The sequence below is a fragment of the Oratosquilla oratoria genome, chromosome 11 (genome assembly GCF_046742065.1).
Source record: "Oratosquilla oratoria isolate Oo_2021 chromosome 11, ASM4674206v1, whole genome shotgun sequence".
Lineage (NCBI taxonomy): Eukaryota > Metazoa > Arthropoda > Malacostraca > Stomatopoda > Squillidae > Oratosquilla > Oratosquilla oratoria.
In genome coordinates this window covers 26,287,228-26,303,595 of record NC_134787.1, presented here as the reverse complement: position 1 = coordinate 26,303,595, position 16,368 = coordinate 26,287,228, and the positions used below count along the sequence as shown (strand labels likewise).

The window sequence follows — 16,368 nt, the reverse complement described above, 5'->3', positions numbered from 1 at the left end:
TTAACATGAAATCTAATCTAACTAATTATACTGATTTTGTTTTTTACAATATAAATGTAATATAAATAGTACAATAAATAATATGTATTGTTATGTGATGTTTTGGGCCAGGGTGCAGGACTGTTTTGCTCTGTTTTGGTGCGTACCGATTAGGTCGAATGTCTTGAAGAATTTAAGAATTTATCCGACTCGGGACATAGAAGAAAAAAGTTGGATGTCTGGACTTGTCGGTTATTTGGAATCCCCCTGTATGTGTATATATATATATATATATATATATATATATATATATATATATATATATATATATATACATATATATGTATATATATATACATATAAATATATATATATATATATATATATATATTTTTTTTTTTTTTTTTTTTACAAGATGGTCACTACCTGTGCTACTATAAAGGTAAAGACAAAGAAAGATCTAGTGGAGTAGGATTCTTGATAAACAGAGAGGTTGCTGATAACGTAGTCAAATTCAGTAGTTTATTAGACAGGGTAGCTTGGATTGTGATTAAGCTGTGTAAAAGATACACTCTAAAAATAGTTCAGGTCTATGCATCATCTTCACAGAATTCAGACGATGAAATTAAGTCGTTCTATGATGATTTAAGTCAGGTAATGGATCAAGAAAAAAGTAAGTACACATTTGTAATAGGCGACTTTAACGCTAAATTAGGGAAGAAGATGGGAGATGAGACGTGCATTGGTAAGTTTGGAGTAGGTGAAAGAAATGAAAGAGGCGAGATGTTAGTCAATTTTGCAGAGAACTACAATATGAGGATAATGAACACTTTCAAAAGCGTGTAGGTCGTAAATGGACGTGGAGAAGTTCAAATGGAACAACAAAGAACGAAATAGACATCATATTAGGAGATGAGAGCAAAAACGTTAGCAATGTTACGGTGATAGATAAAGTCAACATAGGTAGTGACCATAGAATGGTAGGTTGCACAGCTAAATTCAATTTCAGAGCCGAGAAAAAAAAACGTTTTAAAAAAGAAAACAAGCCTCGCAAAGGTTAAGGATAATAATAAAAAAAATCAGTTAGAAATTGAAAATAGATTCGAAGCTCTAAGAACTAAAGAGGACACCGTGGAAGATATCAATTTGAATTTAGTGAATATCATTAGGGAATCAGCAGAGAAAGTAGGAAGTCCAAAAAGCATTAGAGAAAAGAAATACTCCAAAGCTACAAATTACCTAATTAAAAGAAGAAGGACCATACAGATTAAAAGCAGGAATGACGAAATAGAAAGAGTAGAACTAAACAAGTTTATCAACAAATGGCAGAGATCAGAGAAAAGAAAGAGAAACAGGGATGAAATAGAGAAAACTATTCGGAAAGGTAAAAGTATTAAAGGGACCGAGTGCAGACATACTTTAGGAAGACAGCAAATGATATGTTTGAAAGAAATGGAAAAATAATTAAATGTAGAGACAAAATGGTAAAAAGAGTAGAAGAATTTTACAAAGAGCTTTACTCGTCGAAGACCGTAGTTGAGTCAGTAAATTCATGTGCAGACGTTAGTAGTGTACCAGAGATTACAAAGGAAGAAGTAGAATTTATTCTAAAAATATGGAACAAGGAAGGGCACCTGAAGATGGTATATCAATAGTATATATGTATATATATATATCTATATATATGTATATGTATATATATGTGTATATATTATATATATAGTATATATATATATATATGTATATATATATATATATATATATATGTGTGTGTGTGTGTGTGTGTGTGTGTGTGTGTGTGTGTGTGTGTGTTTACCTAGTTGTATTTTACGGGAAGGGGAGCTATGTCCCGTCTTTATATCTCATTTTATCTAAACTCACCACTTTTTCGTCCAACTTGTTCCAGATGTCTATTACTCTGTGGGAAAAGCTGTTCTTTTTCAAATCTCTTCTATAGCTGTCTTTTTTTTTTCGTGTCCTCTTGTATTTCTGTCATCCCATTTTATCAGATTCTCTCTATCAGTAATTTCCATGCCTTTCATGATTCTGTAAATAGCTATCAAATCTCCTCTCTCTCTTCTTTGCTCTAGTGTCTGTAGTTCAAGTTTTTCTAGTCTCTATTCATATGATAGTTTTGAGAGTGTTGGTGCCAATTTTGTAGTTGCTCTTTGTATTCTTTCAAGTTTTTTTTTATACATTTTTTTGTACTTGGTGACCATATCGTTGCTGCATATTCCAATCTTGGTCTTATCAGGGTGATTAGGATTTTCTTCACCATTTCTTCATCCAGGTATGTAAATGCAACTTTGATTGTTCTTATTAAATTATAAGTTTCTCCAAAAATTTTATTTATATGTTTCTCAGGTGACATATTATTCATAATAATGACTCCCAGGTCCTTCTCATTTTCTACTTTTTTTATTCCTTCTTCTCCCAATTTATATGATCCTGTTATTCTTTTTTTGCTTTTTCCAAATTCCATTATACTACACTTTTTTGTATTGAACTCCATCTCCCACTTCCTACTCCATTCCTGTACTTTATTTAGATCTCTCTGTAGTGATTCACAATCTTCTTCTGTTTTCACTCTTTTTAGTAGTTTTGCATCATCTGCAAAGAAGCTCATATAGCTTTCAATTCCTTCATCCATATCATTAATATATATAGCAAACATTATTGGGGCCAGAACTGTTCCCTGCAGAACACCGCTTATTACTTCATCCCATTTTGAGTGCTGGTCTCTTATCACTACTCTCATTTTTCTTTCTTGCAAAAAGTCTTCCATCCAATTTAGCAGTTTGCCCTGTATTCCTCCTTCAGTTTCTAATTTCTTAAGCAACTTCTTATGTGGTACTTTGTCAAAAGCTTTCTTTAGGTCTAGAAATGCACAGTCCGCCCATCCATCTCTTTCTTGTATTATATCTATTAGCCTTGAATAGAAACATATTAAATTGGTGACGCATGATCGTCCTTGTCTGAATCCAAATTGCCTTGGATTTAACACTTTGTTTTTTTCTAAATATTTTACCCATCTACTTTTGATAATTCTTTCACAAATGTTTGCTATTGTACTTGTTAGAGAGACTGGTCTATAGTTGGTAGGTTCTTCTTTATTTCCTCCTTTATATATAGGTACTATATTTGCTTTTTTCCAATCTTCTGGAACTTTTCCTTCTTTCAAGGAACTGTTTAGTATGCTATGTATTTTGTCTGCCAGTTCATTCCTGCATTCTTTCAGAATTCAGTTTGCTATTTCATCTGGTCCATGCGATTTTCTGACATCAAGATTACTCAAGTGTGTCAATATTTCATTCCTTGTTACTTCTATTTCTTCCATAGGGGGGACTTTTTCTTCAGGTTGTATGTTCTCCCTTGTAAACACTGATTTAAAATGTTTGTTCATAATTTCCGCCATTTCCATTTCCTCAGTGTATTCAACTCCCTCCTGTCTTAATTTCTCCAAGTCTTGTTTGTTTTTCAGTTTATTGTTTACAAATCTGTAGAATAGTTTTGGTTGATCTTTACACTTTTCTATGACATCTTTTTCATATTTTCTCTTTTCCTCTCTGCACGTTTGTACATATTCATTTCGATAACAGGTATATATTTTCCATTTTTCAGGTCTTCTGTCTTTTTTCCATCTGGTCCAGGCTTTGTCTCTTTTGTCTTTTAACTCCCTACAACTTTTGTTGTACCAGCATTTTACATATTCTTTTTCTTGTTTTTGTCTTGGGACATAATTTTCCACTCCTTTTTTTTTTTTTTTTTTTTTTTGTCAAAATATTCCATTTCTCTTCTACTGTTGTTTCTTCTTTGTATATTTCTTCCCAGTTTTCTTTTTGAAAGAATTCTCTTATTTTGTCAAAGTTTGTTTTTTCATACATCATTCTTCCTTTTCTATATTGTTCATTTCTTTTCATATATTTTTCTTCATTAAGTTTCAGTTCAATCAATATGTGGTCACTTTTACTTATTGGTGTTTTATATTCAATCTTGTCTACTATTCTAGGTTCAGATGTAATTATTAGGTCTAGTCTCGATGGCTCTTCTTCATTTCTATACCTAGTGTTCTCCTGTATCCATTGTGTCATTGTATGGTCAGTAATCATCTCAAGTAGAGCGTTTCCCCATGAGCCGTCTCCACCCTTTACTGTCATTTCTTCCCAGCAGATTTCTTTGCAATTAAAGTCGCCCATCATAACTATTTTTCCTCCATCTTCCATTATCTTGTTTAATGCTATCTTTGTGTTCTCTAACATACTTTTATGTTCACTCTCTTCCCATGAGGCTGTTTTCGGGGGCACATAATTTATCACAAACTTTCTGCTCTTCTTATCTCTGTCTTCCACTTAGATCATAATCATCTCTACTGTATTCTTTCCATATGTGACACACTTCACGTTTATATCCTTCTTAGTCAGGAACATAAGTCCACCCCTTTGCTTTTTCTCTCTGTTTCTAATCCAATAATTATATGCATCATGTCCTACACTGTTGGGTGGTAGTGGACCTTTTAATTTTGTTTCTACAATAATCATTCAGCTCATTCAATCCTGTTATTAATCCATCTATATTTGTGTAAGACACTCTTAGTTTTCTGTCACTTCCATTGTGTTCTCTGTTTCCCTTTTGTTTTTCTCTTGTATGTCGACTTTCTTTAGTTTCATATTCACTACTCTCCAATAGAATCTCTCTTTTTCTGACTCCGTTCTGTTCTCGTTTTTTTTCCTTAGCTTTAAGTCTTTTCTGTTTTTCTTCCTCTCTTTCCTCTTTATTCATTTCCCTTTTTATCCATACCTTTTTATATTGTTCACTTATTGCTAGTTTCCCTGTTTTGGATAAGATAGTCTCTGCCGTCGTTTGTGACTTGAATTTAATCTTAATTGGTCTGGTCTTGTCTGTGCTATACTTTCCAAGTCTAAATTTCTCTTCGATTTGCTTCATAATTTCCGGTTCATCTTCCTGTACTGATTCTAGTAATTGGCTTACTTTTTCGTTTTCTTCTTTGATTCTTGTGGTTCTATCTGGGTTGTGTTTCTCTTCCATTCCTAATATAATTATACATTTCTTCTTGTCTGCTAAATCTCTTACTATATTCTCCTTTTGTCTCATCACTTTAATAACAGAGTCTTCAGTATGTTCTTTCAATTGCTGTTTGATTATGTCAGTGAATGAAACTTTGTTTTCTTCTTGGGTTGTCTTCCAATTTTTATCTTCTTTAGTTATGGTTTCTCTGTTTTCTTTACTATTCCTCTTCAATTCCTCATTCTCCACCTTTACTTCTCTTAACTGTCTTTTTAGGTCTTCTATTTCATCAGTTAAGTTTTTGTTCGCCTTCTCTAGTTTTTCCAATTTTTCAAACCTCTCGGCAATTTTAGTCATCTTGCCAAACCTAACTTCCCAGTTGTCAGACATTTGTTCAAGTTTTTCCTCCAGTTTTTTCAGTCGGGGGAGGTTGGTATCCGCCCCCCTTTCATTAAATCCTTGGAAATTATCCTCCTCACCTTCCATTGAACTGCTTTTATCTATGTTTCTGATCTTTACATTTTTATTAGACATTTCGTCGTCACTCAGCTGGTCGGGGGGCCGTTTCATGTTTACATTACGTCTGTCTGCCTGGGCCAAGTCTTCTCCTTCCTCATTTCCTTCCATTTCCCTCAGTAATCCCTCCCCTTCTCTTCTTTCCCTACTTTCCCACTACCCTACGAGCAATCCCCCCCCGCCCTGTAAATACAATAGGTACTTCCTTTGCTTTAGTATCTTCGAATTTTCACTTTTTCTTCAGAACGTCTTCTACGCCGTCCGTTCGTTGAAGTGTGTGTGTGTGTGTGTGTGTATACATATACATATGTATATGTATATATATATATATATATATATATATATATATATATATATATATATATATATATATTCAAACGTAAATGGTATACGTAATATGGTATAATTTTGTGCAAGTTAAATAGATTTAGCCCGGAAAACGTCAATTACTGTACAGTTTGAGATTTGGTCTGGGTGTACGCTATATTCACGTTGTTATGGAGGTAACGATGGCTATCTCGTTTTTCCAAAGTAACAAACGTCCTATAATTAACATCAATAAAATTATGATGATAAAGAAGCGTAAAAAGTTACTGTAAGAAATACAGTAGTGAGGAAAGAGATAGATTTGAATAGAAAATAGTTGTGAATGAACTATAAAATTATACGGCCTGAATTGATTTCTTCACGTCTTTCTTTTTTGCGTGAGGACATGGAAGGAAGGTCGCGAAGTAGTTGTGGGTGTGCTGTGTCTCGCTTCTTTGCCTCTGACCCGGACAATGGGGCAGGAGACCGGAATGATCCTTCTTCCACGAGGTGACGAGATAAAAGGGAAACAAATGGGTGGTGGAATGTGTGGAGGTGGGTGCATGCCTTGTTTGTTTACCTCATATCTAAGGTAGAGGGAGCCTTTGGTAGATATATAAATAGATAATTTACTTTTATATATTTAATTTATTTATTCATTGACTTATTTATCTGTTTATTTGTTTGTTTAATTATATATTTATTTGTATATTTGTTTATTTATGTATTTATTTGTTTATTAATTTACTTATCATCCTGTCACAAAAGTTTTCAACACACAAAAAAGCAACTTTGGGATAAGTGATTCCTTTTATTGTTTTGTTTTATTCTCAAATAATATTACAGTGTTTACTAAATTCTGTATTGTTTTACGAAATATTTGATTTTTTATTTAGAATTTTCTTCTATATAGATCAAAGAGTGGTTATGAGGTTAGTAATTCTTTTTGTTGTTTTATTTTATCCTCAAATACAGTTACAGTTTTTATTATCCTATCTTACATATTGTTTTATGGAATATTTAGATTATTACTTAGAAGTTGTCGTTCTAAATCATAAATCAAATACAATATTAACATTACCACTGAAACGCTGTTACCAAAACTTTTTCAATTCAAAATGATGACTAGGCTAGAAGTTTTTTCATAATTTGTTCTCGTAAGTAAATAAAAAAATATACATAATGAAAGCCATGGGGTGATTAAAAGAATTTTTACGTGACTATTTCATGATAATCCACTTAACTACAACAAAATCTCAGAGGGCATCGAACAGCAAGACTAAGCCCCCACATGATGTTGGAACCTTTATCAAAGTTCACGACCATGAGCTGGCATCAAGGCAGGAAATCGCCCTAAGTGTGGATGCTGTGGAGCGTTTGTTTCGAATTCGCGCCACAGTAAGTGGATCTGGTTCAATCGTGAACATATTTTGTTCCGAATTTACCCTCTCAGGTGAATGGAATCGACGGGCATTACCCAGAGTAGGATATATAGATTCGTCACCATAGTAAGGTACAAATAAAACACCGATACAGAAATACTGGATGTCGTTGTAAGGATCTGGTATATCTCACTTCGTAGTTACATAAGCCCAGGTTCGATCCCCATTTACTACCACTGAATGTTTGTCCGAACACTGAGGGGGGGGGGAATTCTAGTCTGAGCATACCGTCCACAAGGCTAACAAAATAATTATAATTAAAAAAAGACCAAGGGAGCCCTGAATATTCTAGCGTCATATACGAATTTTGCGTTAGAATCAAGAGAATATTAAATATTTTTCCTCTGTCATTTCTGCAATAGAGACATTGAATAACATTTTTAAAACCTGTTTAATTATTTCGCAAACCAATAGCTATGATAGGCAGTAAAGAATGGTGGAGATGGGAGTTGGTGATGGGGGGAGGGGGGGGGTGTCACTGAGAACTTTGCCCCGGGTCGGCATGTAAGCATGTTAGATCTCTTGGCCAGCGTTTTTCAACCAGGGTTCCCCGGAACCCTAAGGTTCCGCAAAAGGTCCCTAAGGGTTCCGCGAGAACAAGTAAGAAAAGCTAATGCACTTTTGATTTTTTATTTAATTTCATATACGTCATATATTCAAACACGCACATATTCTTGGTTATTGTAATAATGTAATATATATATCATCCTATCTAGCCTATTATTACGATGAAAATAAAATGAGAAAGATGCGGTATATATATATATATATATATATATATATATATATATATATATATATATATATATTTTTTTTTTTTTTTTTTTTTTTTTTTTTTTCAGGGGTTCTTTGAGACATGCAATTTCTTTTAAAGGTTACGCAAGGGTAGAAAGGTTGAGAAACGCTGCTGTAGGCAAAGGTGATGCCTGCTGTCTGAGTGTGATCACCAAAAGTTGTTGATAGTTGCCACCAGCACTAACCGATGACAGATAGAAAAAATGACGGTTTCATCACAGCAAAGTGGGTTTGTCCTCCTATAAGTTGCTCATTCTCTTTGGGTATGGAGAAGGCCTTGGTCCAAAAAAACAGATGGAGTGTCATTCCACAGTGGAAATAAGCTTACATGTTTTTTTGTGTTATCCTTGGTATTTGTAATTTGTTATTACGAATTATGTGTTCTTTTCTTTATCTGCACTTCATGTATATTGACTCAATGCCAAATAAAATTACACGCTCGACAATCCACATACACTTAGTGAGGTACAGGGGCTAGATCATCTCCCCCAGGCCCGTTGGTCCCCAGAGGTTTTTTAAAAAGTTCAAAATAAATTATACAGATGTTGAAAATGAACTCAAAGAAAGGAAGAAACGGAATATAGAGACTGTCTCAATTCAATAACACAATTTAAGAAGATAGTTTCACAGTTTATACACCGACATCATTATTTTGCGTGATAACACTCGTGTGCTCGTGACATTTCACAGTCCGCCTCCCTTTTCCGTTTGGCATTCTATGGATCCACTTCATATGTCAGGATAGATAAAGTGTGCGTCTAATTCCTTGGCACAGCCAATCAGGATCGAGATAGCCAGCGACCGACCAATCACAGCTCTGGGCCTAGGATCATGAAACCTAGCTGGACCATTCGGAAATCTCAATTCATGTTAAATAGTAGTGGTCTAGAGAAGACTTTGGACATATCGTGTTGGTTCCCTAAAAGAACTGAACTGAACATTGAAGAACGCGAACTTGAGTATTGGCAGTTTGTGTATCTAGAACCAAGTCTGAGTTTTCGAAAATTCTTGTTTCTGGGACGACAAAAATGGCGTTTCAAGAATATTTCTTGTATACGCGCCGCCAAAAAAATTCAGACAGAAAATTCTTTGGGGGAAATTTCGTGGTTCCCGTCTTTATCACGGTGACTCTGATGGCAGTGACATTAGTCGATGGCTTTTCGTGTGGCCGTTCTTGTACCTGTCATAAGACTGTCTTAAATGATACGATGGAATATGAAGTGGTTTGTTTTCTACCTGAGGACAAAACGACTATCCAGGTGAGTAAAAAATCACCAGACCCTTCATGTCCGGCCGAACCAACCGTTTTGTGTTCGTAATACAATTCTGTACTTAGAAAGTTCGAGGAATGGAGCTTTTTACCTAAACCTTAACCTCTTCAATAGTTAGTTAGAGACTTACAACTAACTCTATCGCGATGATCAATCCTCTATATCCCAATGGCTCCCCTCTAATCCCTGAAAATATAATTGATCATCTGACGTTGTTTTGACGTTTTTTTTTTTTTGTTTTTTTTTTCGTTTTTTTTTTTAGTAACTGTATCATGGTGATTAGCCACTATCACATCAAGAATTCACCCTTTGACTCTCCCCACCCAAGTGTAATAAATCATCTGCCGTTAACGAAAAAAATCGTAAGGCTGCCATTGTTATAGCCTTTCTGACCTAGTGCTCCCTTTTAGACTGAATGAAATCCCTTGACGTCAGGCAATAACACAATTTAAATGACCACCAAACCTGAATGAGTTAATCGAGTCTTTAGCAAGTGAAAATTCAATTGAATCCTCAGTTATCAAAGGGGTCATTGAAAGAAGTAAGCATAGATTTATTTCTAATTTGAAGAGAATCGTCCGGTGTTGGCAAAGTTCCCTAAACGCGGGTAAACTAAATTACAACGTTTTATGAAAGGTTTTATTACAAGTTTTTAATTAAAGAGTTCACTCTTTCATGCCGAAGTTGATACTTTTGCAAGACTAAAATTGCCTGCCGCTCGTGAGAACAAGAGTGAGAAAGGGAGGGAGGGAGAGAGAGAGTGAGGGAGGGAGAGAGAGAGACAGACAGAGAGAGAGAGAGGGAGGAAGTGAGGGAGGGAAAGAGAGAGACAGACAGAGAGAGAGAGGAGGAGGAAGGGAGAGAGCGAGCGAGAGAGTGCAAAATTGTAAAACTACACATACAATTTGCTGTTGAGCAGTCAATATACAAAATTACTTTCGGTCTCGGTTGTGGCAGCTGCTAATTGACAATAGCGCACCGAAGTGCCACACTTAGGAGATTGCATTGATTTATAGAATTTCCTATCCATAAGAGCAAATTTGGATCCCCTCAGTCTAATAGAACCACCTTCCCTCAATACAAGAATTGAAATAAAACAAATAAGTGATTGAATAAATAGAATAAAACAAATAAGTGAATGAATTAATGAAATCAAATTGATCAATTAATCAATAAAAGTATATGGTACCAATGAAAAGTTCATTGGTACAATGTAGTTGTTTGTTCTGTAACCCGGTTTTATCACGCCTCCAACCTTTAGCTGAATTCGAAAATAAAGAGAAATAAAGCACCTTACATTAGTCAGAATAAAATCTATCAAGAGATCCACAGTATTGAAAGTGTTATGACGTTAATCGATAAAGTGAGTCTTTGATTTCTTCTTCTTTTTTTTCGTTTTCCAGGAATTTGTTTTGACAGAAGACATTTTTGGGAGCCCACCAAGTAAATTTCTGCGATGGATATCTGACATCAAAATCGTCGGGAACTCTGACAACGCTGGCAGAGTACTGGTTCGAGAGTCCTTTCTGCAGGCGTGGCGAAGATCCAACATCTCCTTACTCGAATTGAGAAACATTAGTAATCTCAGTTTCGAACGTCATACTCAGACTTCATTTGACGTCTTAGAATACTTTCTTGGCGATGCTGGTTAGTACTTTTTTTTTCTTTATACTTTCAAAATTCAACACAATTTCATTACTATAGTATTTCCCATAAATTACAAAATACTGAAAGTTGTGGTACTGATGAATGATGGATGGATTACCGATCCTACGAGGGGGGAGAACACTCTGGACTTGCTCTTAATTAAGAATAAGGATCTAACAAGAAACATACAATTGTGTGATAGTCTAGGTACTAGCGATCATCAAGAAATGAGATTTAATATTAAATGGGAAAAATTAAATAGTACGAATAACATTCTAGTACCTGACTTTAGTAGAGCCAAATAGGAAAAGCTGAGGGAATATTTAGTGAGGGCAGGTATGTGGTCAGCCCGGATGTCATTAGCTCAGTCAGAGACTAGACCAAGGTCGGGTTACGGTGAGAGATAAAAGATTCCCAGGTGAGGTCATCCTTTCCATCCCTCGCATCTCAGATCATTATGGATAACGGGTCATCCCTACATCCGCCAACTGCCCTGGGTCAAAGCCAATACAGCAAGACACAGTATATCCACAACAAAGCCGCTTCACTTAATCGGTGAACCCCCATTCTCCGTCCCTCTTACATAATATATATATGTGTGTGTGTGTGTGTATTTACCTAGTTGTATTTACCTAGTTGTATTTTACGGGAAGGGGAGCTATGCTCGTGGGGTCCCGTCTTCATATCTCATTTTATCTAAACTATTTTTAAATTCATGTATTGTTTTTTGCACACACCACTTTCTCATCTAACTTGTTCCAACTGTCTATTACTCTGTGAGGAAAGCTGTTCTTTTTCAAATCTCTTCTATAGCTGTCTTTTTTTATTTTCTTTCCGTGTCCTCTTGTATTTCTGTCATCCCATTTTATCAGATTCTCTCTATCAGTAATTTCTATGCCTTTCATGATTCTGTAAATAGCTATCAAATCTCCTCTCTCTCTTCTTTGCTCTAGTGTCTGTAGTTTAAGTTTTTGTAGTCTCTCTTCATATGATAGTTTTGAGAGTGTTGGTGCCAGTTTTGTGATTGCTCTTTGTATTCTTTCAAGTTTTTTTATACATTTTTTTGTACTTGGTGACCATATCGTTGCTGCATATTCCAATCTTGGTCTTATCAGGGTGATTAGGATTTTCCTCACCATTTCTTCATCCAGGTATGTAAATGCCACTTTGATTGTTCTTATTAAATTATAAGTTTCTCCAAAAATCTTATTTATATGTTTCTCAGGTGACATATTATTCATAACAATGACTCCCAGGTCCTTCTCATTTTCTACTTTTTTTATTCCTTCTTCTCCCAAATTATATGATCCTGTTATTCTGTTTTTGCTTTTTCCAAATTCCATTATACTACACTTTTTAGTATTGAACTCCATCTCCCACTTCCTACTCCATTCTTGTACTTTATTTAGATCTCTCTGTAGTGATTCACAATCTTCTTCAGTTTTCACTCTTTTCAGTAGTTTTGCATCATCTGCAAAGAAGCTCATATAGCTTTCAATTCCTTCATCCATATCATTAATATATATAGCAAACATTATTGGGGCCAGAACTGTTCCCTGCGGGACACCGCTTATTACTTCATTCCATTTTGAGTGCTGATCTCTTATCACTACTCTCATTTTTCTTTCTTGCAAAAAGTCTTCCATCCAATTTAGCAATTTACCTTGTATTCCTCCTTCATATTCTAATTTCTTAAGCAACTTCTTATGTGGTACTTTGTCAAAAGCTTTTTTTAGGTCTAGAAATGCACAATCAGCCCATCCATCTCTTTCTTGTATTATATCTATTAGCCTTGAATAGAAACATATTAAATTGGTGACGCATGACCGTCCTTGTCTGAATCCAAATTGCCTTGGATTTAGTACGTTGTTTTTTTCCAAGTATTTTACCCATCTACTTTTGATAATTCTTTCACAAATTTTTGCTATTGTACTTGTTAGAGAGACTGGTCTATAGTTGGTAGGTTCTTCTTTATTTCCTCCTTTATATATAGGTACTATATTTGCTTTTTTCCAATCTTCTGGAACTTTTCCTTCTTTTAAGGAACTGCTTATTATGCTATGTATTTTGTCTGCCAGTTCATTCCTGCATTCTTTCAGAATCCAGTTTGCTATTTCATCTGGCCCATGCGATTTTCTGACATCAAAATTACCCAAGTGTGTCAATATTTCATTCTTTGTTACTTCTATTTCTTCCATAGGGTGGACTTTTTCTTTCCACTCAATCTCTTCAGGTTGTATATTTTCCCTTGTAAACACTGATTTAAAATGTTTGTTCATAATTTCTGCCATTTCCATTTCCTCAGTGTATTCAACTCCTCCTTGTCTCAATTTCTCTAAGTCTTGTTTGTTTTTCAGTTTATTGTTTACAAATCTGTAGAATAGTTTTGGTTGATCTTTACACTTTTCTATAACATCTTTTTCATATTTTCTTTTTTCCTCTCTGCACTTTTGTACATATTCATTTCTATAACCAGTATATATTTTCCATTTTTCAGGTCTTCTGTCTTTTTTCCATCTGGTCCAGGCTTTGTCTCTTTTGTCTTTTAACTCCCTACAACTTTTGTTGTACCAGCATTTTACATATTCTTTTTCTTGTTTTTGTCTTGGGACATACTTTTCCACTCCTTTTTTGTAAATTTTTGTCAAAATATTCCATTTCTCTTCCACTGATGTTTCTTCTTTGTATATTTCTTCCCAGTTTTCTTGTTGGAAGAATTCTCTTATTCTATCAAAGTTTGTTTTTTCATACATCATTCTTCCTTTTCTATATTGTTCATTTCTTTTCATATATTGTTCTTCATTAAGTTCCAGTTCAATCAATATGTGGTCACTTTTACCTATTGGTGTTTTATATTCAATCTTGTCCACTATTCTAGGTTCAGATGTAATTATTAAGTCTAGCCTCGATGGTTCTTCTTCATTTCTATACCTAGTGTTCTCTTGTATCCATTGTGTCATTGAATGGTCAGTAATCATCTCAAGTAGAGCATTTCCCCATGAGTCATCACCACTCTTTACTGTCATTTCTTCCCAGCAGATTTCTTTGCAATTAAAGTCGCCCATCATAACTATTCTTCCTCCGTCTTCCATTATTTTAGTTAATGCTATCTTTGTGTCCTCTAACATACTTTTATATTCACTCTCCTCCCATGAGGCTGTTTTCGGAGGCACATAATTGATCACAAATTTTCTGCTCTTCTTATCTCTGTCTTCCACTTCTATCATAATCATCTCTACTGTATTCTTTCCATATATGACACCTTTCACGTTTATATCCTTCTTAGTCAGGAACATAACTCCACCCCCTTGCTTTTTCTCTCTGTTTCTAATCCAATAATTGTATGCATCATGTCCTACACTGTTGGGTGGTAGTGGGCCTTTTAATTTTGTTTCTACAATTCCCATTATGTCCGGTTCTTTTTCTTTCAAATAATCATTCAGCTCATTCAATCCTGTTATTAATCCATCTATATTTGTGTAAGACACTCTTAGTTTTCTGCCACTTCCATTGTGTTCTCTGTTTCCCTTATGTTTTTCTTTTGTATGTCGAACTTCCTTAGTTTCATGTTCACTACTCTCCAATAGAATCTCTCTTTCTCTGACTCCGTTCTGTTCTCGTTTTTTGCCTTAGCTTCCAGTCTTTTCTGCTTTTCTTCCTCTCTTTCCTCTTTATTCATTTCTCTTTTTATCCATATCTTTTTGTATTGTTCACTTGTTGCTAGTTTCCCTGTTTTGGATAAGATATTCTCTGCCGTTGTTTGTGACTTGAATTTAATCTTAATTGGTCTGGTCTTGTCTGTGCTATACTTTCCGAGTCTAAATTTCTCTTCGATTTGTTTCATAATTTCTGGTTCATCTTCCTGAACTGATTCTAGTAATTGGCTTACTTTTTCATTTTCCTCTTTGATTCTTGTGGTTCTATCTGTGTTGTGTTTCTCTTCCATTCCTAATATAATTATACATTTCTTCTTGTCTGCTAAATCCCTTACTATATTCTCCTTTTGTCTCATCACTTTAATAACTGAGTCTTCAGTATGTTCTTTCAATTGCTGTTTGACTATGTCAGTGAATGAAATCTTATTTCCTTCTTGGGTTTTCTTCCAATTTTTACTTTCTTTAGCTATCGTTTCTCTGTTTTCTTTACTATTCTTCTTCAATTCCTCATTCTCCACCTTTACCTCTCTTAACTGTCTTTTTAGGTCTTCTATTTCATCAGTTAAGTTTTTATTCGCCTTTTCCAGTTCTTCCAATCTTTCAACCCTTTGTAAAATGGTGTTCATATGACCTAACCTACTCTCCAAGTCCTCGATCACCTTATCAACCTTCTTCTCTAGTCTTGTCAGTCGGGGGGGGTTTGTGTCCCCCCCACTCTCTTTAAATCCCTTGAAAATATTCTCATCACTTTCTGCTATATTGCTCCTATCTATACCTCTAATCTTCACATTCCTATTAGACATGTCGTTATCATCCAACTCGTCTTGGGGTCGTTTGTCTACCTTTCGGCGGCCCGTCAGGGCCATTTCCTCCACCTCCTCATTACCTTCCATTTCCCCAGCAATCCCTCCCCCTCTCCTCTTTCCTTACTTTCCCACTACCCCACGAGCAATTTCCCCCCACCCTGCAAATACAAAAAGGCACTTCTCTTTGCGTTGGGATCCACAATCTTAACTTTTCTTCAGAACGTTCTTCAAGCCGTCCGTTCGTTGAAAGTGTGTGTGTGTGTGTGTGTGTGTGTGTGTGTGTGTGTGTGTGTGTGTGTGTGTGTGTGTGTGTGTGTGTGTGTGTGTGTGTGTGTGTGTGTGTGTGTGTGTGTGTGTGTGTGTGTGTAAAATAACGAAGTTATATATTTTGTCAGATTTTGATCCAACTATAAGTGCTTAACCAGTGAACCGAGTCTATCCCAGGAATTTACCAAATTTTATGTTTTGTCAATTTATTTGCTTCTTTATTCACAAGATTATTATTTTTTTTTTCCAGATGTTACTATAAGCGGGTGTAATATTGACTTACTTCCTGGGGGACTCTTTCTCGGTAAAGACTTGGCTAGACTCTCGATCATCAATAGCACTGTAGCTGTCATAGACCAAGGACTCCTGCGCAACGCGGATGTCTATCACTTCCATATAAAGGATTCTAGCATTGGGATCTTAAGAGGACCGATGTCTACGCACGCAGTCACTGTCTACGGACCTCCAAATGACTCTGTAATCATAGAGAATTCCAGTATAGCTCTCCTTGAGAAAGACTCCTTGCGGTTCATAAGTGACCCCTCTCAAGACTTGAACATGAAATTCAATTGGGTCCGTGTTGGGACCATAGAACAGGGAGCCATCACCGTAGAAGGCTTTGCCTTTGTCCAATTTGAGAACAATGTCATAATGGACT

General features: G+C 35.4%; 1 protein-coding gene across 1 annotated transcript in view; it reads left to right on the top strand.

The window, feature by feature from the left end:
- The first annotated feature begins 8,797 nt into the window (after nucleotides 1–8,797).
- Nucleotides 8,798–16,368, top strand: part of LOC143029687 (uncharacterized) — a 9,069-nt gene continuing 1,498 nt past the window's right edge. Inside the window, exons 1-3 of the mRNA XM_076192519.1 lie at nucleotides 8,798–9,322; nucleotides 10,738–10,981; nucleotides 15,961–16,368. The exon at nucleotides 15,961–16,368 is cut by the window's right edge and continues 1,498 nt beyond it. Of these exons, the coding sequence (XP_076048634.1) occupies nucleotides 9,092–9,322; nucleotides 10,738–10,981; nucleotides 15,961–16,368 (883 nt within the window). The 5' untranslated portion in view covers nucleotides 8,798–9,091. The remainder of the gene's footprint in view (nucleotides 9,323–10,737; nucleotides 10,982–15,960) is intronic.